This window comes from Tachypleus tridentatus, chromosome 2 (assembly GCF_004210375.1).
Source record: "Tachypleus tridentatus isolate NWPU-2018 chromosome 2, ASM421037v1, whole genome shotgun sequence".
In the NCBI taxonomy this organism is placed as follows: Eukaryota; Metazoa; Arthropoda; class Merostomata; order Xiphosura; family Limulidae; genus Tachypleus; species Tachypleus tridentatus.
Window position 1 is genome coordinate 125,894,354 of NC_134826.1, and position 25,828 is coordinate 125,920,181.

General features: G+C 33.9%; 1 protein-coding gene across 2 annotated transcripts; it reads left to right on the plus strand.

Moving 5' to 3' along the window:
* The first annotated feature begins 473 nt into the window (after window positions 1-473).
* Window positions 474-24,327, plus strand: LOC143245030 (adenosine deaminase-like). Of its 2 annotated transcripts, XM_076490807.1 has the most exons (8): window positions 475-1,028; window positions 3,313-3,374; window positions 8,701-8,823; window positions 12,529-12,782; window positions 18,017-18,162; window positions 19,331-19,572; window positions 20,157-20,283; window positions 23,270-24,326. In XM_076490807.1, exons 1-8 carry the CDS (start codon window positions 984-986, stop codon window positions 23,384-23,386), a joined length of 1,116 nt encoding a protein of 371 aa, XP_076346922.1. In that variant the 5' UTR covers window positions 475-983; the 3' UTR covers window positions 23,387-24,326. The 2 variants fall into 2 exon arrangements, with proteins under 2 accessions (XP_076346923.1, XP_076346922.1); XM_076490808.1 differs by lacking the exon at window positions 3,313-3,374 and having other exon boundaries at window positions 474-1,028; window positions 23,270-24,327.
* Window positions 24,328-25,828: the final 1,501 nt, after the last annotated feature.

A 25,828-nucleotide genomic window follows, 5' to 3' on the forward strand; every position in this document is an offset into this window, starting at 1 on the left:
TAAATTCAATTGAAGTATCATAGCTAAAACAAGAATCGATTAATATTCAACCAATGTTACACATACACTATCTTGATGCTTCCAAACATTTGTGCTTAACTTCAAACAAACAATCGTTAAATGTTTTTGATCAAATCCTTTTCCTAGGCATGTTGAATTACGACGTAAATAAAATTCTTTAAAATATTAAATTCATATATATTTCTCTATTTTCTCTTTGAGCATACTTTTGTTTCAACAGTGAGGATACTGTAATACGCTGTATGGAAAACGTACATCTATTTAGCATAATTTCTGTTTCAGGTTTTTAACATCAGCTTCACCAGCTGAGGCAACGCCAAACAGTTATTTTGTGTTGAAAACTAATACCATGCAAGCGAACACCTGTTTTTCAGTCACAAATGTTACACCGCTACACGTAATATTGCGATATTTTAATACTGCCGACATGTCTTCATTATGCCTAGCCAGAATACTTCAAGTACAAAGTCCATTCCTTCTAGCCACAAAGCCGTGAACTAGGATTGTATTATTATGTATTCCTCAGATGGCTCTGTGATAGGTGTGGCGAAATATTTTGTGTGATATATCTTTAATTTCAAGTGTTGGCTATTCTCTTCAATATACTTGCACAGTAAGCAAGGTGTGCTCGTTTTTATTTCGACTATTCGCGTATAAATTGCATGATATATGATTTTTTCGCAGGGGGTAATGTTCTGGTAATATTCTCCGGTATATTTACAGATATATCCATTGTTAGATCTGCTCTAAAACAATGACAAAATTCGTTTACAGCGAGAGAAGTATCTGAGGAAAACTGAAGAAGGATCTTATTGGCGAAAGTTCCTCGTTTAAATCACGTGACTTATATATAAATAGTATACGCACATAAACATATATATAAGGGGTTTGCTGAGAATATTTACCCTATTCTTCACTTGTGTGATGAACTTAATTGAAGCCGAGACAAACAGCCTTTCGATATGTGTTCAACCGAAATTTATCAGACAAAGTTTTCCAATTCACGGGTAAGTTTCATGGCTTGTTTTTGGTTGTTTTTTTTTTAATTTCGCGCAAAGCTACACGAGGGCTACTTTTTCTAGCTGTCCCTAATTTAGCAGTGTAAGACTAGAGGGTTTGGTTTGTTTTGTTTTGAATTTCAAGAGAAACTACACGAGGGCTATCTGCAGTATCTGTCTCTAATTAAGCAGTGTAAGACTAGAGGAAAGGCAGTTAGTCATCACCACCCACCGACAACTCTTTTGTCAACGAATAGAGGGATAGAAAATCACATTATAACGCCCATATGGCAAGCATGTTTGGTGTGATGGGGATTCGAATCCGTGACCCTCGGATTACGAGTTCAGTGAAGTCTCATGGTTTATAAGTTCTTATCCATTTTGTTTGCTTCCTTTAAAGTTGAATGAAGTATTAATGTTTATATTATTTGTAAACTGATAAACAACTATTTACGTTTAAGTTTATAATTTTTAACAAATGTTTCTTCTTACAAGACAGAATATTACAAAGATTAAAACAACATAGTAATAACTTTGTATTTTCTGTTTGTTTATTTCTTTACTTTTGTATCCATTAAAATAGCGTAAGTATAATTCATTGATTCGGGCATCAACAATATAAAAATCATAACAAGTGGGGACCCGGCCTGGCAAGGTGGTCAGAAAGCTCGATCGTAATCTGAGTGTTTCTCGAGGGTTCGAATCCCTGTCACACCAAAATATGCTTGCCCTTAAGCTGTGGGCGCGTTATAATGTAACTTCCAATCTCACAATTTTATAGAATCTTTGGAGTTGGAAGCCCATTATTAATTTGCCTTTTCTCTATCAATATGTGTGAGTGTTTTCTTGTAGCAAAGCCACATCGGGCTATTTGTTAAGTCTAGTAAAGGGAATCGAACCCCTTATTTTAGCATTGTCAATCCAAAGACTTGCCACTGTCCTAGCAGAGACTTTTTCTTTTCGCAAATCACGGAAACTTCAATCTAAAAACCGTAAAGAATAAATTGCATTAAAAATTAAATCACAGAACAATAAATCTGTTGAAAGATTCAAATCGAGAAATACACACTAGTAAGAATATTTTTCCTGTTTTTTTTATGCCTGAATAATTTCACCTTTTCAGTAGTTTAAGATTAGGGTTAAGAAAAAAAGATTAAGAAAGTGAATATTGATGACAATAAATCTCAACGTGAAATTATATTAAACTTACATTACTGATCACTGAATTTTTTTAAAATAAGGAGTTACGATAAAAATGATCCAATTTAAGATTGCAACCGATGAGAATGATAATACATGTTATTCTGAAACGTTAGTTTTTGCACAAAATTTTAACTCCTGTATCTCAGCAGTAAGCTTTAAACTTCAGGATTTATCCCCCCATAACAGCACATTGTGTAACTTAGTTTTAAATAAACAAATAGTTTATAATTATGAGCGACTTTCAGCAGTTATTTCTTGCTTTTTCTATTAAATTGATAAATGCATTATATAATATTATAAATACAGTATGTTTTACCTGAAGGTATTGCAGGTAGGTGTGCAAGTTCTACACATATCGTAAACGAATGTATTAAGTGGAAAGTAATTTGTCATGGCATTCTTGCTCAATTAAATCAAGGGTAAAAATCATATCAATATTTTTTATGGCAAAGTCAGTATGATGTGTTGTTTTTGCCGTACATGTTGTCTTAAGTATGTGTGTGTATGTTTATATTTAGCGAAGCCACCTCAGGCTATCTGCTGAGTCCACCGAGAGGAATCGAACCCCCCCTGATTTTAACGTTGTAAATCCGTAGACTTACCGCTGTACTAGCGGGAAACTGTCTTAAGTATATAACACTTCTATTTCATGTGCATATAATCTTCAATATTTTTCCGTGTCTGTATCTTCCAAACGATATTTCAACAATGGCATTTGTATTATATTCCTTAGAAGTAAAATTATGACCTAATATTGTTATGGGTTTGTTAGTCTATTTACCCAAATGTTAAATGAAAGATCTAGAAAGCAAGACTCGAAAAAAAAGAAAGTTTGTTGATTTCTTAATTTAGTGTCAGAGCCGATTAAACGTGTTTTTAGTAAGTATTTCTTTTTAAAGTTAAATTCAACGATATAACAGTAAAATAGTTTAATTCAGAAATCATTTAGGTTTAAAACTAAAATTGTTATTTTTTTCTTTCATTAGATTCACATACACATATATATATATATGTTTGGTGTATATACAATAGCAAATATACAGCTATACATATATATATAAACATACAAACATGTTTGTTTTTTTTTTAGGTTCAACTTCATATACATTTAGAATGCTCATCACATGCGCTGACAATATGGGAGATAGCTGAGTGAGTACAGATTTTATACAATTAATTACCAACTCATTACTATGTTTCTAATTCTGTATTTTTAAATTTAAAGTAGACTGATAGTTGTTACAGTTACGACAGAAAGTGTTCGTACCCCTGCGTCCCGAGTATATTATAATATATGATATATTATAAATATTATACTAACACACATTTACATAAATTTTTATTTAATTAAACGGCAAATAAACTGTTTATAAACAAAGAACCAAAAATAGGAGGAGCAGAAAGTGTTCGTACGGCTCAGAACGTGTGAAAAAACTGATATTCCTGTAAACATTTTGTTTAGTTTGGCGAATAAACTACATTATACCATTTCAGAACTAGACACTGGGTTAATAATTATTGGAATTTAGCAGCAAAAATGTACTTCCGGCAATTTAGCGTCGTCTCCGTCATTATGTATTCGGTCATCATAGCGAACAGGAAACAACTGTCCAGTGATTTAAAAAACTGAATTATTGTAAAATACAAGTCTCGTATGTCTCTTTCCGGTATTGCTACATAACTTAATGTGCCTAAATCTACTATTCAAAGCATAATTGCCAAGTTCAAGCTTACAGGATTAATTGCTAACCTCCCTCGTTCCGGACGCCCCACCAAAATTTCTGAGATAACCAAGAGGAAGGTTCTCAGAGAAGTTAGTAGGAACCCTCGTTTAACACGAAAAGACATACAGAAACTGGTAAGGAAAACTGGGGTTAAAGTAAGCATCTCTACAGTTACGAACATGTTACGCTCTTCTAGGTTCAAAGCTTGTCGTCCTCGTAGAACTCCATATTAAAAGCCTGTTCAATTAGAAGCACGATTGAGGTATGCAAGAAAGCATGTAGTTAAACCCTTTACCTATAGGAAGAGTATTTTTTGGTCGAGACTAAAATCGAGCTTTTCGTCCATGATGATGTTCGCTATATTTTCTGTAAGAAGAGGGAACGAAAATTTCCAAAGAACACTGTCTCTACAGTTAAACACGGATATGTCTTGATCATGCTATGGGGCTCCTTCAGCTCTTCTGGTGTAGGCAGCCTTCACCGCGTCATGAAAAAAGAAGAGTACGTTGATATATTAGGCATTTATATCAAAAATGATACTCGGAACTTGCGGCTTAGGTGTGGTTGAATCTTCTGGCACGACAACGACCCTAAGCGCACATCGAAATATGTGCTATCCTGGTTACAAAAAACCATATAAGCGTTCTGGAGTGGACATCGCAGTCACCCGATCTCAACCCAATTGAAAACGTTTGGCATGAGTTGAAGACCAGGGTTCATCAGCGTCATCCGAAAAACTTGCAAGAGTTGGGGCCTTCTGTAAAGAGGAATGGAAGAAAATACCATTCGATTACTGTCAAACAACCATGGAGGGCTATGAAGAGAGATTGCGCCAAGTAATTTACCTGAAAGACTACACAACTGACCATTAAAGTAGATGCACGAACACTTTCTGCCTTTCCTATGTTTGGTTATTTGTTTCTAAACAGTTTATTTGTCGTTCAATTTACATAAAATTTTATGTAGTTGTGTGTTAGTAAAATATTTATAATATACTCTACTTTCATTTATCAACGCATGATACTTTTTAAGTTATAAGGAAAAAAGTACTCACGACGCAGGGGTACGAACACTTTCTGTCGTAACTGTGTATACACCATGTGTGTGTGGGAAGGGATTCCTCCGAGGATATTTTACTAACGAATAGCTGGTTAATAAGTTATGTGAGAAATACAGTTGCAGTATAGATGCAATGGCAGGGAATCATGTTATCGAAATTTCACTCTGGAAAACTACAAGTATTTCCAGTGACCTAGCGGCGCACAGATTACCGTAAGAATTTGCCTTCCTTCTCTTAAGTGAAATCTTGAATATCTCTCGAGCCAACCAACTATCATTGTCATATATAATAAACGTTATACAGTGTAAATACATGTAGTGGACAGAAAATGGAAACACCTGAGTAAATAAGGGGCAACAAGTATATGCAAGCAGCGACTACCACATAGGTGTGGCTAGTCTTTTAATTAATTAAGCAAATAACATCTTAATATGCAGAGGGTCATATATAAAAACGCTGGAGAGGCCTGGTTGCCTATAATCATAATGATTCTGAAAGAAGGCCGATTGTTGGAGAATGTTTGGAGAGAGCTCTAGTGACCAAGACAACTCAACTTGCTGATCTTTCACAAACAACGGTGTTTAAGGTAATGACACTATGGAACTGTGACAATAAAAAACATATTCAGCAAAATACAACAGGAGGTGAACGCACATACTCCAGGATCATGATATCTATGCATTAAATTGAACTGCAAGGTCATACAAGCGATGAACCGCAGACCAATTAACCACAATTTCAACCTGAGGTGAAAGCAGCCAGTTTCACTAAAAACAGTCAGTCAAGAACTCCACAAAATGGGATATCGTATTCAGGTTACAATGCACCAACCACTCATTACACTTGAAAATTCATGGTTGAGCATTTAGTGGTACAGAGAGCACATGCTACAGACTACCAGGCAGTGGATAAGTGTGATATTGTCAGATGGATCGTTTCTCACCATGTTCTTAATAAGTGAATGAGTACAGGTATGACGCCAACCTGAAGAACTTTATAGTCTTGAATGCTTGGTTCCAACAGTGAAGTGTTTTGTCGATTCAGTAATGGTGTAGGGCGCACTTTCCTGTTATGATTTGGGTGCAATCATGCCATTAGAAGGTAAAGTCGATGCCAGTCGTTACTTAATAGTACTGAGTTATAATCATCACCCAATTTTACATTATTTCTGTCCTGCAGAGAGAGATGTCTATCAAAATGACACTGTCTTCTTCCATATAGCACGAATAGTCCCCAATGTTTTGAGAGCATGACGTTGACTTTATTCATATACCATGACAACCTGAATCCAATCAAATATGTATGGTATATTGTGGAACAACACCTGAAACATCTTTTCCACTTCCTTGAGTTAGAAGCGAGTTGAATGACTTTCTCGTGGACGAGTGTGTGTTTTTCCTATAGCGAAGCAACATCGGGCTATCAGCTGAGTCCAACGAGGAGAATCGAACCCCTGATTTTAGCATTGTGAATCCGAAAACTTACCGCTGTCCCAGTGGAAAACGTTTCGTGGAGGAATGTGACACCAATCGTCACAATCAATACATATCTTATCAACACAAGTAAAACAAAGAGTTTTCTTTATCTTATAATATAATCTGATACACTTTCATATGCTTTCGGACTTACAGCGCTAGAAACCTGGTTTTGATACCCATTGAGTCATAACATAGATAGCCCTTTGTGTAGCTTTGTGCTTAACTAGAAAACAAATAAACTGTTATAACTACTATTAATATTCACGGGAAATCTGATTTTTCAGCAATGAAGGAACAAAGTTTAAGAAAATTTAGAAATATATTTTCCCACAAATGTTGAATTCCTAAAGCTCAGACAAGAAAACATAGGGTTTTAATTATAATAATATTAATCGGGTGCGTGTGTTTCCTTATGGTAAAGCCACTTCGGGTTATCTGCTGTATCCCCAGAGGGGAATCGAACCTGTAATTTTTTAGCCTTGTAAATCCTTAGTTTATCCTTATTCCAGTGGAGGACAATATTATTTTGATTAAAGCCTATAACAGTTTAAATTATATAAAATTACATAAAAGGGAAAGTTTTTATTTGATCTTATTTTAAAGAAACGTCATAAGCAGTGTGTCTAAATAAGGGATGAATATTATTTGAAAAAAAACGTCATAAGCAGTGTGTCTAAATAAGGGATGAATATTATTTTAAAGAAACGTCATAAGCAGTGTGTCTAAATAAGGGATGAATATTATTTAAAAAAAAAAACGTCATAAGCAGTGTGTCTAAATAAGGGATGAATATTATTTTAAAAAAAACGTCATAAGCAGTGTGTCTAAATAAGGGATGAATATTATTTTAAAAAAACGTCATAAGCAGTGTATCTAAATAAGGGATGAATATTATTTAAAAGAAACGTCATAAGCAGTGTGTCTAAATAAGGGATGAATATTATTTTAAAAAAACGTCATAAGCAGTGTGTCTAAATAAGGGATGAATATTATTTTAAAAAAAACGTCATAAGCAGTGTGTCTAAATAAGGGATGAATATTATTTTAAAAAAAACGTCATAAGCAGTGTGTCTAAATAAGGGATGAATATTATTTTAAAAAAACGTCATAAGCAGTGTGTCTAAATAAGGGATGAATATTATTTAAAAAAACGTCATAAGCAGTGTGTCTAAATAAGGGATGAATATTATTTTAAAAAAAAACGTCATAAGCAGTGTGTCTAAATAAGGGATGAATATTATTTAAAAAAAAACGTCATAAGCAGTGTGTCTAAATAAGGGATGAATATTATTTTAAAAAAAACGTCATAAGCAGTGTGTCTAAATAAGGGATGAATATTATTTTAAAAAAAAAAAGCGTCATAAGCAGTGTGTCTAAATAAGGGATGAATATTATTTTAAAAAAAACGTCATAAGCAGTGTATCTAAATAAGGGATGAATATTATTTAAAAGAAACGTCATAAGCAGTGTATCTAAATAAGGGATGAATATTATTTAAAAGAAACGTCATAAGCAGTGTATCTAAATAAGGGATGAATATTATTTTAAAAAAAACGTCATAAGCAGTGTATCTAAATAAGGGATGAATATTATTTTAAAAAAAACGTCATAAGCAGTGTATCTAAATAAGGGATGAATATTATTTTAAAAAAAACGTCATAAGCAGTGTATCTAAATAAGGGATGAATATTATTTAAAAAAAACGTCATAAGCAGTGTATCTAAATAAGGGATGAATATTATTTTAAAGAAACGTCATAAGCAGTGTATCTAAATAAGGGATGAATATTATTTTAAAAAAAACGTCATAAGCAGTGTGTCTAAATAAGGGATGAATATTATTTTAAAAGAAACGTCATAAGCAGTGTATCTAAATAAGGGATGAATATTATTTTAAAGAAACGTCATAAGCAGTGTATCTAAATAAGGGATGAATATTACTCTGAATTTTATATGTCCCTTTCGCCTACATGTCGCATTAAGTACTTTTCAGTTTGAAAAATCAATACATGTTGTGAAAGATAAACGATAGAATATTTATGAAACTACCGGTATTCAAGCTTTGCGTGAACAAAAGTACATAGATGAGAATTTTATTATTTCTCTTATTGTTGTGAGACTTTGTTGACACATGAATCATACTAACTAATTCATAATTTTGTAGTAAAAATATAAAACCTTTCCACAGAAACTTATTTATACCAGTAAATATTCCAGGAACAGTAGCCGTAAGCTGCCTTTCAAAACGCTGGACGAATTCAAGGAAAAATGTGTAACAAAGGAACCAAGTACTCTGGCTAACTACTTAAAACCAATGGCCTGGTACTTGCCAATAATCAAGTGAGTAAATAGGTTTTCATCAATAGTTTATCACGTAAGGTAAAATAACTTACTGAAGAGCATTAGGGGTGTGAAAATGAACGACCCAAGTGATACACACAGCTCCTGTCTTGTCTTAAACGATTTATTTTAAATGCTTAAAGTTTAGTAATCATGTGTAGTAACCTCTATAACGATATATTATGCACATATATACTAATAATACTCTAAAGAGATCGCTCACATTTAATGTATAACAATTCCAAAATTGATTAAACAGCGACTGTTAGATCTACTACTTACCTGGGCTAGCTCAAAACGGCTCGGACTATTGTTACAAGATTTCTCCAGCGTACTTGACTGGTCTGTAAGTATCCGCTTTTGATATTCCGATAAAAATACACACAAACACACATATGTAAATATATATATACGTACAGGTGTAATACACATTGCGCAAAATTCAAAAGCAAACAAACAAACTATTCTTTTACTGCTAAATTAGGGATAATTAGAGCAGATATCCCTCGTGTAACTTTGTACGAATTATAAAAAAAACCTCTTACATGTATCTCTCTTTCTCATTACATTTCAATCTGCAAATTGACATTATGATTGATATTTTACACTTTGTCTTATGATAACTTATCATGAAAGAAAACTATATTTACATATGCGTGTAATAATATAATTTTTCTTCTTAAACTTCTAACGCCTTTCCAATCTACATATTGCCCCAACGATATGAACTACTGGTAAAATAAATCAGTTCAAAAGTAGTTTCGGCGAGCGCAGACAGTTCCCGAGTAGATTTGGACAGTTATTTGAACAAATCAAACCAACTCTGTTTGATTCTATATTTGGAAAAGAAACGTGAAACATATCTTAATTCTACACTTTTATTTTGCTGCCAGTGAATTCATGGATATACAAAATGACAGAAAAGAAATGACTTATCTGGAGTGGATCAGAAATAATAGTGACTTATGCTATGTTTAGTGACCATTTCGTTTATTGTCAATTTCACTTTTGGATCAGTTTTAATCCAGTTTTTATTTAGCTATTACAATTTTTTTTTGTAGAGGGGTGAAGGAATTATTGTTAAAATAATATTAGGCAACATTCCTTTTGTTTTACTGGAAATATGTTATTATTAAAGTAAGTTGTTTAACTAGTGAAAGTATTTCTGTTTTATTCTGGAGTCAGTGTTTTTGGTAATTTTATTATCAGTTGCGTAACCTTTTGAAAACTTTATTTCCATAAGTTTCATTTCGTTATTTTGATTAGATTTGATCGTATAGTTTATAATTAAAGTAACTATTAATCCTCTGCATCAACCTATACAACAAGTTTTAACTTTTCACTTTAACTTTTTTGTGTGGCTTCATTTAATATCGTGAGCTTTCTACAGTGTTCTTCTCCATTGTCTCTGTCTTGATGGATGACATTTTAAACTGGAAATACTCTAAAACATATCACAGATAATATTTTTTTTCTTTTCTTCTTTTCATATTATTCTTCGTATTTTGTAAGTCTAAAAGACTTTGGGGTAATGTTGTTATCTGTGCAAATTTCGAAGATTGTAAGCCTATTGTCACATTCTTCTGAAGATTCGTGAAACTAAACGTGCTTACGCACCACAGAGGCCAGAGTACAGTTTTTGACACTATGTTGACTAAAACCAGATTCAAAAAGTACCTAATTATGAGTAACACACTGATTCTTGGAAAGAATTATGAACAAACTTCCTGGTAATAAGATTGAATGTCGGTGATTACATGATATGAGAAGGTCGCGAACTTCATCAGTAAATATAAAGAATAGGACATGAAACACTGTGTGGTACTTGTTGTTAAGTACAGACCTACACGATGGGCTGTTTATAATGTGCCCACCACAAGTATCTAAACCCGGCTTTTAGCTTTATAATATTTTAGATTAGCCACTCAGTTACTGGGAGTCTGTCCGATAACAAGTTAATGAAAGAATATCTTTTGTTGTTAATATGACGTTTCTTTTGTGTATGTTAAATTCGATGACAGTTTTCGAAATTCTCTGCACCTCAACATAATATACACAAAAAATTACATTAAATTTTTAATAGAAAACTAATTCAGTTTCGTTGATTATTCATTAAGTTTTACGACTATATTATAAAAAGGAATTTACTGAAATGATTTCTCAATAGCGCTATGTAACAAAATTTTTACTTTTTTTTTTGTGACCTGGGTGATGAAATTTTCAAATTTACCCATTTTCCAGAACATTCCAGGTAGATTTAGTATTGAGACCTCAATGATTTGATCAGAGATCTTGGTCTAACAAAGTCGAATGCCGAGCATTTGATTTGACATCTAAGCTCAAGGAGTGAGATTTGTTAGATAAAAGTGTGGAAGTCGCAAGTCAGAGGAAGCGTCACCGACATTTTTCAAGCTTCTTCACTCGTCAAGATGTGCTCTGCTTCTGCCACAATGTATCCAGTTTGTGCGAGGCAATTGGAATTGTATGTAACCCAAACGAGCGGTGCCTCTTCATTGATAGCTTATCCAGAAGCTGCAAAGCTGTGCTGCTCCATAATGGGAATAAGTATCCGTCTCTTCCCCTGGCTCATTCGGTGCACCTCAAAGAGGAATGAAACAGCGCCAAAATCTTGCTAGAAACCTTGACATATGATGAGTATGGCTGGGAGGTTATCGGAGACTTCAAAATGGTAGCATTCCTGTAGGGTTTCCAAGGAGGCTTTACCAAGTTTCCTTGTTATCTTTGCCTTTGGGACAGCAGGGACACCGCAGCGCACTACAACAAGAAGCACGGACCACAATGAACCGAGTTCTCTGTAGGGAGGCACAATGTCAAGTGTGAGCCATTAGTGGACTTCCAGAAGGTGTTGTTCCCACAATTGCACATAAAATTGTGTCTTATGAAACAATTTGTCACAGCTTTTGATAAGGAGTCTGCAACCTTCAAGTACCTTCGAGATTCTGGAGTGCACAGAATTCCCCAAGAAGTTCAATAGGAAGGAAAAAAGGCTTGGGGCACTTTGTCGCAGTGGTTCGGGGCTTCTCGGGCAATCATAAGACCGAAAATTATGTGAAACTGGTTGAGGCTCTGGTGAAAATCTACGGCAAAATGGGCTGCAGGATGACACTGAAACTTCATATCTTTGACACTCATCTTGATAAATTCATGGAGAACATGAGAGCAAACTCAGAGGAGCTAGGCGAGCGCTTCCACCATGATATACTGGTCTTTGAACGCCGCTACCAAGGAAGGTATAACGAAAACATGATAAGAGACTATATATAGAGGCTGATACGTGAAAGTGATTTACAGTACAGTCGCAAATCTCAAAAACCTACTCACTTCTAAACATTTTTGTATAACTTTAGTATAAATACATGTAAATCTTGATTCATATGTTGTTTTATTCAGACGTTATGTGAATGAAAATGTGCAAATTTGCCCGTTTTTACATAAAAAATAGGTTAATTTCTAAATTTCATTATCCAGGTCACAAAAGCAAAGCTTGAAGGGAATAATGGCCATTTCCTGTACTTTTACAACATAAGAAATTAAGAAATAACACATACTATCCAGGAACCAAATTTATGTTACATAGAGTAGTCATAAAAAGGTGCTTCTTTCATGTATAGAATGTAATTATTTTTCAATATTATAATTTATGAAGCATGGAACATAATAAAACAACTTTGTGTAATCCTTCAGAGGAAACTGCACAGCTATTGAACGTATAGCTTACGAGATGGCTGAACAACAGGCCAGCGAAGGCGTGGTATACAGTGAGGTCCATTATCGACCTGCAAACTTGGCCAACATGAATACCAGCGATGATCTCTCCGGTACTGAAAGAGTAACCTACAGAAAGGTTCTCGAACTAGTAACGAAAGGGTTTCAGCGAGCAGAAGAAGATTATGGCATAAAAACACGTTCTCTCCTTATTTGTGGTAGAGAAAATGCTGGTAATGAAAAATTGTTACTGTTTAATATACGTTAGGCTAAGCTTCTAGTAATAATATAGTTGTAGTTACTGTTGAGGTGTTTAATTTTGAAATCTCTATTAAGCAGCTTTTCTTTTTTTTTGATGCATATAGGAGTGGTTGCATCAGAGACTACAGCCATTTATCGAAAGACCTAGTCGCTCCTCAAAATGTATTTGAGAAAGATGATTGTTATGTGATAACTCAAGTGTTTTTAAATGGTTACCGTGTTTGTTGTCTTGCTTGATCTGTATTTTACGAGTGAAAACCTAGGAAAATGAAGAGGGTGTTAAATGGACTTTGTTCAAAGGTTAAGTAAATTATATACCTAAATTAACTTTGAAATAAAAATGTGTGGCTTGAGTCGTGTTTCATGAGAGACTAGGTAAATACCTTAGTTTCCAAACTCTGCATGTGATCTACAGATTACTGGTAAACTGTATTCTGTTTAATTTCACATGACTCCAAAGGTAAGGTTATTTCCATATAGCTATGATAGACTAGCAAAATAAAAGGGCCTACCGTCATCCCTTTTCTGGCTAAATAGAGATTTACTGATAGTAGTCACCATTCAAATAACATATTTTGTTTTAGGCATTTGTGATGTATTTACCACGAACATTTTATAATTTAATGACTACGGCAAGGAGGTAAGGAAAAGCCATGAATTTCAATTTAAAACTTCTTTAAAAAGATAATTAATTAAGTAACCATAATATAATGAAACAAAATGCATATATGATAAATAAAATATTAATATAAACGATAATGACAAGCTAAAATATTTAAAATAAGTATAGATAAAATATTATCATAAATAAGGTAAAAAATGTATAAATATACAAAAATAAATATACTTTAAACCCTTGAAATACTTACGATGAATCATTTCTAAAAATATAAATCTTTCATACCTGTAATGCTTTAAATAATATTATCTAAATACAGTTACAAGGAGAAACATGATTTTTATATTTCTTTAATTTATTTTATTTAATTATTAGTAACTTTCAAATTCATATCTTTTATCATAATTACCGTTATGTTCATATTTACATGTCAACGTTTTTAACCTAAAATTTAAATTTGGCATTAACACTGCTTTGTGTTTATATAGGGAATTTGGTATGAAACCTGATACATTGATTTTGTATTAATTATCTGAAGACTATATAAATTACTTACCTTTACATCTTCCTATCAAGAAGCACATTTCAATGGAAGTTTGTATGAACTCTCTATAAAATATTAATATATGTATTTATATTATAATAGAGGTGCTATTTTACTACTTTTCCCGGCATGGCCAGGTGGTTAAAACACTCGATTCGTAATCTAAGGGTCGCGAGTTCGAATGTTTTAACACCAAACATGCTCGTCCTTTCAGCCGTGGGGGCGTTATAATGTGACGGTCAATCCAACTATTCGTTGGTAAAAGAGTAGCCCAAAAATTGGCGGTGGGTGGTGATGACTAGCTGCCTTCCCTCTAGTCTTACACTGCAAAATTAAGAACGGCTAGCACAGATAGCCCTCGAGTAGCTTTGTTTGAAATTCAAAAAACAAACAAAGTACCTGAAAATTCTAGATTAAACATAAACTTGTGTTATTACATTTCTCTAGGGATACCTTTTCATATAGCAAACTGCTTATTCTTTGTTACAAAATGGCTCAGAAACTAGTTTTTAAGTTTAAAGGAGTTGTTTCATTGTCTGCAGTTGCATTGTCACATTCATAGCTGTCTTTTATAACAGCTGTTTTCCACTATTTCGAAACATAAAATGAATATGTGATACGTTACGTAAATCACGTACATCTTAAATATATCTCAGTAGTAACATTTTTCACTGAAATAAGATCAAATAGAATTCTAAATAGCCACGGCTGTAATTAGATTTCAAATATATCGAGAGATTAAGCTATTTAACTTGAAAAAATTGGCAGACATTCTACAAATCACTATGTCGTTGCTAATAATCTTTTTCAGATTTTGTATTTTTATTTCTTGTAAACACCATTTAACACTCAGTTCTTGAGTAATAATAACTGCTTACGGATTTAGTGTAGTTTCAGATAAATATATTATATGAATTTATTGTTGTATAATAAGTCTGCAGATTCATCTATTTTATTCCTTAGATTCTCCCGATATTGTTAGTTCTCAAATATTAGATTACTGTTTGCTTAGAATTCTTTCAAATATATTAATGTCAAAACCTCCATTTTTTTTAATTCAATTTTTACTATTCGGATTTCTATCCCAACACCGCTTATCGCCATTACTTCTGATGAGTTATAATTTATGGTAAATGTACCTTTACTGTAATTTTATTAAAAAGATCTCAGGCCATGATTTTAATAATTTTGTATGGTCCAGAGAATCTTTTTGGTTTGAGCAAGAACCACCAGTTAAATTTTTTTCACAAATACCGGATTTGCATCAAGTGTGTGTGTATGTGCGTGTATGTGTGTTTTTCTTATAGCAAAGCCACATCGGGCTATCTGCTGAACCCATCGTAAGGAATCGAACCCCTGATTTTAGCGTTGTAAATCCGTAGACACACCGTATATAGTTCATAATATAAACTGCTCAAAATATTAATTGAACAAGTACGTTTTATTATGTAATTTATCTCAGTGTTCCAAATGTGATAATAATTTTAATTTTTTTAGGTAATTTACTTCATTTCAGTTCCATCTGGGTGATTTTTTAATGCGTGATGAACGGTAAAATATGGAGAAATATTTTTTTTAAATGACCAATATCACCAAAACTGATATCTCATATAAAAAAATACTTTAAATAGTTTGCATGCGTTTACTCAAGAAATGTTTTAAACATTCAATATCTAATGTGACCTCCACGGACTGTGACACACTTCTGACACCGATTTGGCACACTTTGAATCAGTCTATCAATGTTATCTTTTGGTATGGTAGCCCACTCGTCTACCAGGGTTTGTCGGAGTTCCTGTACATTCTGAGGAGGGCGTTGGTGATCACTAACACGTCTCGACAACATATCCCAACAATGTTTAATCGGATTTAAATCTGGAGATTTGGCGGGCCACTCAAAAGTCTCAATACCTTCCTCGTCAAGGAAGTCCATACAGTCTGGCGACGTGGGCTCGCGCGTTAATCACCATGAGAATGAACCCGTCGCCGACAGCACCAACAAAAAGTCTTACAATGGGTTCCAGAATTTCGTCTCTATACTGTCGTGCGTTAAGAGCATCCCCGTAGAGTATGAGTAATTTCGTGTGGCCACCCAAGCATACGCCTGCCTGGCTGCACGGGTCGCGCTGTCAGAATAACGCCTCTTGCAGGCCGTGTGACCCTAAGGCGCCCTTCGTGCAGACGATTGCGAACTGTTTGGGTCGACATACGGGTTCCAGTGGAAAGATGACGGTCATTTCATAGTGGTCGAGCCGTAGCTAACCTGACGGCCTTGACCTGGTCTCCTGCCATAAGAGTTCGTCTCCTGGTAGCATTGCCAAAGTCACTTGATGACGCTTGGTGATACACCGACGTGCTGTGCCACCCTCCTTTGGGTCTGGCCATCCTCCAGCATCTGGACCGCCCTCACCATCTCATTTTCTGTCAGATGGCGCCTGACTGCTTGGGTGCAGAAGACGAAGGTACACACTGACAAAACGAGCCGCGAAAGATTCATGTTGGTGTTTGTTTCGAAAATTAATGAAGAATGCATAGTTTCACGCAACAACCTTGTTTAGGGTACCTTGAGTAGTATTTTCCTTGAGTGAGGTGGGTTTTGTTTGAGTTGCTTCAAACTTCACTCGCAAACTTAAATAATACACTTGAAGACGAATTGATATGTTTTTCACGCATAAATTTAGTTATGACAAAAATATACTGAAATATGTATTTGTTCCTTTAAATTTTTTTTAGCAGTATGTATTGGAAATATCATTAACAATTATATTAGGTATTCTTTCACGCTGATTTTAAATAAACTCATTTTCATTTCATTTTAATATATTTTTATCTTTTTTATTCTCCTAAATTTTGGGCTAGAACTCTTATTTTATGAATTTAATTTTCTTGTTGTTTTTTAACTTCCTTTAACGTCTTTCCTGGCCCGGCATGGCAAAGCGTGTTAAGGCGTGCGACTCGTACTCTGAGGGTCACGGGTCCTCATCCCCGTCGCGCCAAACATGCTCGCCCTTTCAGCCGTGGGAGCGTTATAATGTAACGGTCAATCCCACTATTCGTTGGTAAAAAAAGTAGCCCAAGAGTTGGTGGTGGGTGGTGATGACTAGCTGCCTTCCCTCTAGTCTTACACTGCTAAATTAGGGACAGCTATCACAGATAGCTCTCGTGTAGCTTTGTGCGAAATTCAAAACAAACACTCTTGTTTGTTTGTTGTTGTTCTGTAATTAAAAGCTTCACAGTAAGTTATTTAATGACCACGAAGCATCAAACCTATAAATTTAGCATTGTAAGTCCCTAAACCTACAGCTGACCCACTGGGAATCAGCTCGTTTATTATTAAAGTACGTTAGTTTAAAAACTATGAGCTACAGAGTTAATCATTAAGAGATTAAGCAAATTATTTCTAAACATGTTTAATTCCACAGCGGCTCAGCAGTAGAACATGAGGTTTAAATCACTAAAAGCCAGGTTTTATTGCTTGTGGTGACGGCAGATCATATTTCTCTTTGAGTAAATTAACAATGAACAACAAAAAAAGAAAAATTATTTAAGATAAAATATTTTTTTATGGTATTCTAGACAGTTTAAGGAGTTCTTGCCCAGAGAGATTGATGTGAACGTTTATTGTATTAAGAAATGAACGGAGAATTAGACGGCATAGAATGGTTATTTCATCCTTTTTTATTAAAATGAACTGAATAAAAATGTTGAGATTTTATCTTTTCTAAAAGTATGTACAGGACAACTTTACAAGAATATTATGTGTTTTAATTAGTTCAAATGTTAATTGATAACTGAAATTTAATATTAATACGTGATATCACGAAAAACATATTGGGTGAGATTTGAATAATAGTAGATTTTCAGAAGTATTACGAATACCCAAATAAATCTGTTGCATCTCTATAGCTAAGAACGTCTACTTATCTCTTTCTTATTGTTGTTATGTTTAAGTTCTGTGGTCTTACTTAATGTACAAGAAAGTAATGTTTTTTACTTATGCTATATTTCTTGGCAAACAACTTCCTTGACCCATTTTTTTTCAGATGAAGCTCGCGAGGTTTTGTCACTGTGTGAAGAATTCAAAGACAAGTCCGTTGTTGGGATTGGCCTAAGTGAATCTTGGATTGGGCCAAATCCGGATTTGGAGGGAGAAGAGGGATTGAAGAAGGAAGTAATAGAAGTATTTCAAGTACGTACCGTGACACTTGATAATACTGTTGTTACTGTAATATCTCCTTGTCAAAGAGAATCATTGAGTGAAAAGTTTGGTTAACTAAAACTTAATAAAGATGATAAGGGAGGTAAGTGTTTCTTTTCCAACCTCGTTGAGGATAGTGCCTCGATAAAACAAAGAGAACATATTATTAAATATTTATAGAAATATTATTAAGTGGGAAGTCTTTTACTTCCCTGGTTGTAAAGAGTGTTAAATTATTGGTTCTTTAATGAAATCTATCAGTACAAGTAAGTTCTAAAAAACGTTGATAAAATTTTAAAACTTAAAAGTGAAACGTGATGATCATCTGAAGGACTTCTTTTTCCTTTGTTTTATAATACTATAAGATATTGCATGTACATGTTCGTAATGTATTTATAAGTTTGTTATAATGATGAATAAAATATATTCCTAGTGCTGGAAAGGAATGAATTAGATTAAAACATCATTTTTACAAGATCCTATAAGGATGTTGTAATTAGAAATAATGAAGATAGTAATAAAATAAGACAATTCAACTAGACTCTACGATTAAAAACGTATAAGGCGTTTGTTTTTTAATGTAATTTAGTTCATTTAACAGCGACCTGAGTGGATGGTTAGTCAATTAAATAAATAACTTTTGTATAACAAACAAAAACTGCTAACTCATAAATTTTAATAACAACGGTGTTACGCGATTTGTAACCAAGCTCTATACATGATAGTTTGAGAAAATCTGTCAAAACAAAGTTTGATATTTAATTATTTACACTTGAAAAAAACGTATTAGTACCATCCCAAAGTGAATATTTATTGTATCGTAAAATCTAATATTTTGTACACGGTTACACCATGTATCAATATATGTTAAAATAAACATATATGTTTTAATTTTAGAATCATTTACCATGACCTAGAAAAATGAAACTGCTAAAAGGGAAGAATTTCTCTGTAATGTTGAATCTCATAGCATTTTTTGTGTGTTTGTTTTTCATCTACATCTAAGGAATCCATCTAAAGTTCACCAATAGTTACAGCAGTCAATAACATAACTGTTAACATAACATATAAAGTTTAATTTCAAGGAATTGAAAGTAAAAGCTTTACATAAAACGATGGAATAAAATGTGCCCTTCTTTTAATTACTATCATCCAACAGAGGGCAGCACAACTAGGAATACACAGAACAGCACATACAGGAGAAGCTGGACCTCCAAGTAGTGTCGACAGACACGTGAAATTCCTTCAGATAGAAAGAATCGGTCATGGGTACAGGGCTTTAGGTGATAAAGCGCTCTATCAAGACTTACTGAAGAAGGGTATCCATTTTGAAACGTGCCCTCATAGTAGCTACCTTACTGGTGCTGTTCCTGCAAACTGTACTAAACATCCAATTGTCAAGTAAGGGGCATTTCTTTGCAATAACACTTCAGTTTCGTTATGTAGTATTTGGAGTACTGTTGTTTCTTATTATCCAATTGACGATATTTCGTTGCTATAGTAAACACGTAAACAACTATCAAGCACAGGTCTACTGAAGTTTTTCACACTTTTAAACAGCTGAAAGTATGATGTGAATATAAATACATTTATTCAAGTATCATACTTGAAGCGGAAAACTGGCGCTAACTATAACCGATCAATATTTTCTAATAGTCTTTTCTATTGCTCTAAGACTCAGCATGGTTTCGTTATTTGGATGCTCAATTCACAACGTGCGAGTCTTGAATGAAAGCCCAGCATCAAACATGCACGCTCATTTGACTACTGGGGCATTGTAATGTTACAATCAATCCCACATATCTTTTGTTTGTATTCCAAAAGTTAGAAATTGGTGGTGTTAATCGGTTGATTTTCCTCTGATCGGCTGCAACATATAATCTTAAGATATTAATATATTTGGCTGAGACAAATCAAATATGCATATTGTTTTGTCAAAGTCTTTGAAAAGATTTACTTTTGATTAATTACATCAATCGTTATAGGCTTGCCGAAGACAACGCAAACTTCTCAGTTAACACAGACGATCCTTTACTGACTGGGACGACTCTAGATGATGAATATCGTTTGCTCCAACAAAAAGGACTGAAGGACTTCGATATTGTTCGAGCGGTAAGTAATACAGATGCATTACGAACAATTTAAAATGGTTAATTCATTACACTGCACAACAAAGTTTTTGCTTCTTGACACTGTTGGGTGTTCCATATAGATTTGTGGCTACTGATCACGAAAATCACATCCAAATTTGCCCATCACGTACCGTTTCATCGAAATATTCAGTTTTGTCATGTTTTTCTTATATTTGTGTCCAAAAATTTTCGTTTCTGTAAGAGACCTATGAACAATGTTTTGTGCAGTCTGAGCATGAAACCAGCCCAGGTTGAAAGCTGTTCTGTGGTTGTCCGAGCATGCCTGAGCAAGCCAAAGCCAGCTTGACACTGTCTTAGCAGGCTATAAAAGTGACTTGCATATACAGATGCTGCTTATTGGATTAATATAGACCTTATAGTGTGTACGTATTGTTTTAGCATATAGCGTTGCCTCAGTAGCACTGTAACAAGTAAGTTAGATCTTATAGACGTTTTACAGGACGATTGGTGTCGGTCAATATGTCTTGTCAATGTCTTAACAGCCGCGATACATTTTGCTATACTTGTGGCGGGTATACGCTTGTTCATCAGAGACGTTCAATGACTGCTTTTGTGAAGAAAGCATATCATCTGTATTTCTGCTGTAAAATTGGTGATTAAGACCAGGAATGGATGCCTCACATTAGTTGTGCGACATGTGCTGTCTGTCTGAGAGCTTGGATCAGAGGCACTCGAAAGACAATGTCGTTTGCTGTCCCGATGATATGGCAAGAACAGGAAGACCATGTGACGGACTGTTACTTCTGTTTGACTAATGTTTCTGGTTTCTCTGCCAAAAACAGGAAGTCAATTGAATACCCTAATCTGCCTTCAGAAATAAGACCCATGCCACATGACGACAGTCTTCCAATTCCGAAACCACCAGAGGAATGGACCTTAGACGAACCAGATGAAGAAACTGCAATGCAAGGAACTGGCAGTGACATTGATCTGGATTTTGAACCGTGTTCCTCAGGCAATCCATATCTCATAACACAGTCAGAATTAAACGATCTGGTCAGAGATTTGGCTCTGTCAAAAACAAAAGCCGAGTTCGAGGCTGCAGGAATGGTGTTTACTGTCACCAGGGACGAAAATTTCTGTTTTTCGAAGCCGCCAAGATGATATAACAAAATTCTTTGCGCAAGTTGAAAGTCTCTGTTTCTGTGTTGACATCGAAGGATTGTTCTCTGCTTTGGGTTGTGACCATGACCCGCAAGAGTGGCGTCTCTTCATTGATTCATTAGTGTTAAGCCTCAAAGATGTTCTGTTAAACAATGACAACGTTCACCCTTCAATACATGTTGGCTATGCAGCACACATGAAAGTAACCTATGAGAACATGGAAATGTTGTTCAAGCACATCCAGTACAGCAAGTGCAACTGGAATATCTGTGGAGATCTGAAAGTCTTTGTTCTGTTACTGGGACTGCAGCTCGACTATACAAAGTACTGTTGTTTCATCTGTGAATGGGACAGTCGTGCCAAAGAGTCACATTATTTTAGACAGAACTGGCCACTCCGTAAAAAGTTAGTTCCAAGAGAGAAAAATGTGGCGCATGAACCGCTTGTCGACCCGGCAAAGAGTTTCTTGCCTCCTCTTCACATAAAATTGGGACTTATGAAGAATTTCGTGAAAGCAATGAACAAAGAAGGCGAAGGTTTTCGTTATTTAAGACAGATGATCCCAAGAATAACTGAGGCCAAGATCAAAGAGGGCATTTTTGTGGGCTCTCAGATCAGACATGTTATGAGTTACAAGCGGTTCAAAGATCTGTTAGTTGGGCCGGACAAATTGCCTGGAAAGCCTTCAGAAACATGGTTGACAATGTTTTGGCATTTACATTCAGCTGATAGACAAACTTCTCAAAGCAAACAAAACAATGAAGTGCAACATGTCACTCAAGATTTATTTCCTCCACTCACACTTGGACTTCTTCCCCGCAAATCTCAGTGCTGTCAGTGACGAACACGGTGAAAGGTTTTGTCAGAACATTGCTACAATAGAAAAACGATATCAGGGCAACTGAAATCCGTCAATGGTTGCTGACTACTGTTGGACACTGCAACGTGATGCACCGGACATTAAATACAAACGAAAATCAGGAGCAAAACACTTTTAATTATGTTGAATTTAATAGCATATTAGAAACATAAACGCAATTAAATACGTTATTGCCGGTAAACAGTTAACTGTCTATTTCTCAGAGTTCCTACGTCATGAAGCAAAACCAAAACTATATTTGTGCATACCCACCAGGTACCTGCCACAATCAGTAAAAACTTTTCAGGAAGCAAAACGTTTCAAAAACATTGTTGTGCAGTATTATTATTGACATTCAAAACCAGCTATGAACTTTATAAATAAACACCAATTACAAACTTTTGCAGCATTATTATACATTTAAACAACTAATAATAAATAAATATACACCGAGTTTAAAATGAAGGCAAAGAAAATAATAATTATGTTAACAGCTAATACTTTGTGTATGTGTAAAAAATGTAAAATTTTTTTTTCGAAAGTGTGTGTGATTTTTTATAGCAAAGCCACAACGGGCTATCTGTTGAGTCCATCGAAGAGAATCGAACCCCTGATTTTAGCGTTGTATCTTTTGGAAGGAAATATCCTTGAAATTCATCAATAGAGACTTTTGAAACAATTTTATTTTGTATTCATAACACAACTCACATAAACTATACAACACTTACAAATAAATTTTCGTCAATATGATTTAAGCAAAAATGCGGTAATTCTTTATTTGTTTTTTTTATATTTTTAGGTCGTTGCTATTCAGCTATATTAGTTAAAGTTACTTTAACTTATCTATTCCGTTTTTCAACGTAGCGATAATAAATATGTTTGTCTAATCATAAATATTTAATTCTCAACAAACGTGCACGCACTAATATTGAAATTTTTACATTCTGGTTCAAGCAGTAACAAATTAAATTACTATTTTCAGAATTTCAATGCTGCTCGGTCTTGCTTTTTGCCACACCAAGAGAAGAAAGATCTTTTTGACCACCTGAAAAACGTTTATGGTGTAACAGATGAATCAGTTTTGCAACAATCTGAATAAGAACTTATGTCAGAAAAACACAGCTGGCTACCTGTTGTGTCCACTGATGGGAATCAAACCGGTAATTTTAGCGTTGTGAATCAGAAGAATTACCGCTGTTCCAGCAGGAAACTTTACATTGCGAGAATAATTCAAATAATATTTAAAATATATATATATATATATTATTGTAATTCATTAGGTTAGGTTTGTGGTAATGCTGTTATATTGTAATCGGATCCTTTTCTTTGAATAAAGTTTATTTTTTGAGTAGGTAAAGCATTGTTTTAAAATATTTGTAATAAACATTACGTATTCTACAAATTTTATTTTGAACACGCCGTCGCTCAGTGTTAATGCTAGGCGCATGATGCTAAAAAATAGGGTTTTGACATTCTAGGTGAGTACAACAGTTAACCAATTGCAGTGAGTTGCGCTTCACAACAAACAAACAAATAACATTTTTCAAACAAAAATGACATTGTTTATTACTCATATCTCAGAACGGCTGGTAGGGTTATTAACACTGTTATTGATAAGGAGAGAATAACGTTGTGACCTTCCTTGGTCAACCTAAGGTTTTAACATGAAACATTGTTTGTGAGCTCTATTTAATAAGCATGTTACAAGACTTCTTTTTAGATGTGAGGAAGATAATGCTGTCTAATTGTGTTAGGAGTCTCGTATTTTCTGTAGATCGATGTATGGAATCCATTATTGTTAAGATTAATGATGATGTCGTGTCTAAAAATGCAAATTGTTATTTTCTGTAGATTGATGTGTGGAATCCATTATTGTTAAGATTAATGATGATGTCGTGTCTAAAAATGCAAATTGTTATTTTCTGTAGATTGATGTGTGGAATCCATTATTGTTAAGATTAATGATGATGTCGTGTTTAAAAATGCAAATTTTTATTTTCTGTAGATTGATGTGTGGAATCCATTATTGTTAAGATTAATGATGATGTCTTGTCTAAAAATGCAAATTGTTATTTTCTGTAGATTGATGTGTGGAATCCATTATTGTTAAGATTAATGATGATGTCGTGTTTAAAAATGCAAATTGTTATTTTCTGTAGATTTATGTATGGAATCCATTATTGCAAATTGTTATTTTCTGTAGATTGATGTGTGGAATCCATTATTGTTAAGATTAATGATGATGTCTTGTCTAAAAATGCAAATTGTTATTTTCTGTAGATCGATGTATGGAATCCATTATTGTTAAGATTAATGATGATGTCTTGTCTAAAAATGCAAATTGTTATTTTCTGTAGATTGATGTACGGAATCCATTATTGTTAAGATTAATGATGATGTCTTGTCTAAAAATGCAAATTGTTATTTTCTGTAGATTGATGTATGGAATCCATTATTGTTAAGATTAATGATGATGTCGTGTCTAAAAATGCAAATCGTTATTTTCTGTAGATTGATGTGTGGAATCCATTATTGTTAAGATTAATGATGATGTCTTGTCTAAAATGCAAATTGTTATTTTCTGTAGATTGATGTATGGAATCCATTATTGTTAAGATTAATGATGATGTCGTGTCTAAAAATGCAAATTGTTATTTTCTGTAGATTGATGTGTGGAATCCATTATTGTTAAGATTAATGATGATGTCTTGTCTAAAAATGCAAATTGTTATTTTCTGTAGATTGATGTATGGAATCCATTATTGTTAAGATTAATGATGATGTCTTGTCTAAAAATGCAAATTGTTATTTTCTGTAGATTGATGTGTGGAATCCATTATTGTTAAGATTAATGATGATGTCTTGTCTAAAAATGCAAATTGTTATTTTCTGTAGATCGATGTATGGAATCCATTATTGTTAAGATTCATGATGATGTCGTGTCTAAAAATGCAAATTGTTATTTTCTGTAGATTGATGTGTGGAATCCATTATTGTAAAGATTAATGATGATGTCGTGTCTAAAAATGCAAATTGTTTTTTTCTGTAGATTGATGTATGGAATCCATTATTGTTAAGATTAATGATGATGTTGTGTCTAAAAATGCAAATTGTTATTTTTTGTAGATTGATGTATGGAATTCATTATTGTTAAGATTAATGATGATGTCTTGTCTAAAAATGCAAATTGTTATTTTCTGTAGATCGATGTACAGAATCCATTATTGTTAAGATTAATGATGATGTCTAAAAATGCAAATTGTTATTACTTTCAACGCCGCATATAATTTAATAGCAAGATATTGTTAGTACATTTATTCTAAGACTCTTCAGCTGTGATTATGATTATGAAAAAAATAAAAGTGTTGTCTACATACCTTCTGTAAAGGATAGGTATGAAGTGACCTTGGCATGGGTTGAGCCATTTCTGTTCATGATAAGAGAGAAATACATTAGCTAACGTTGGACCAAATGCGTAGACTAGATAAAGAATATATCTAAAGAATAGTGCTTAAAGAATATATGTACTAATGTTAATATA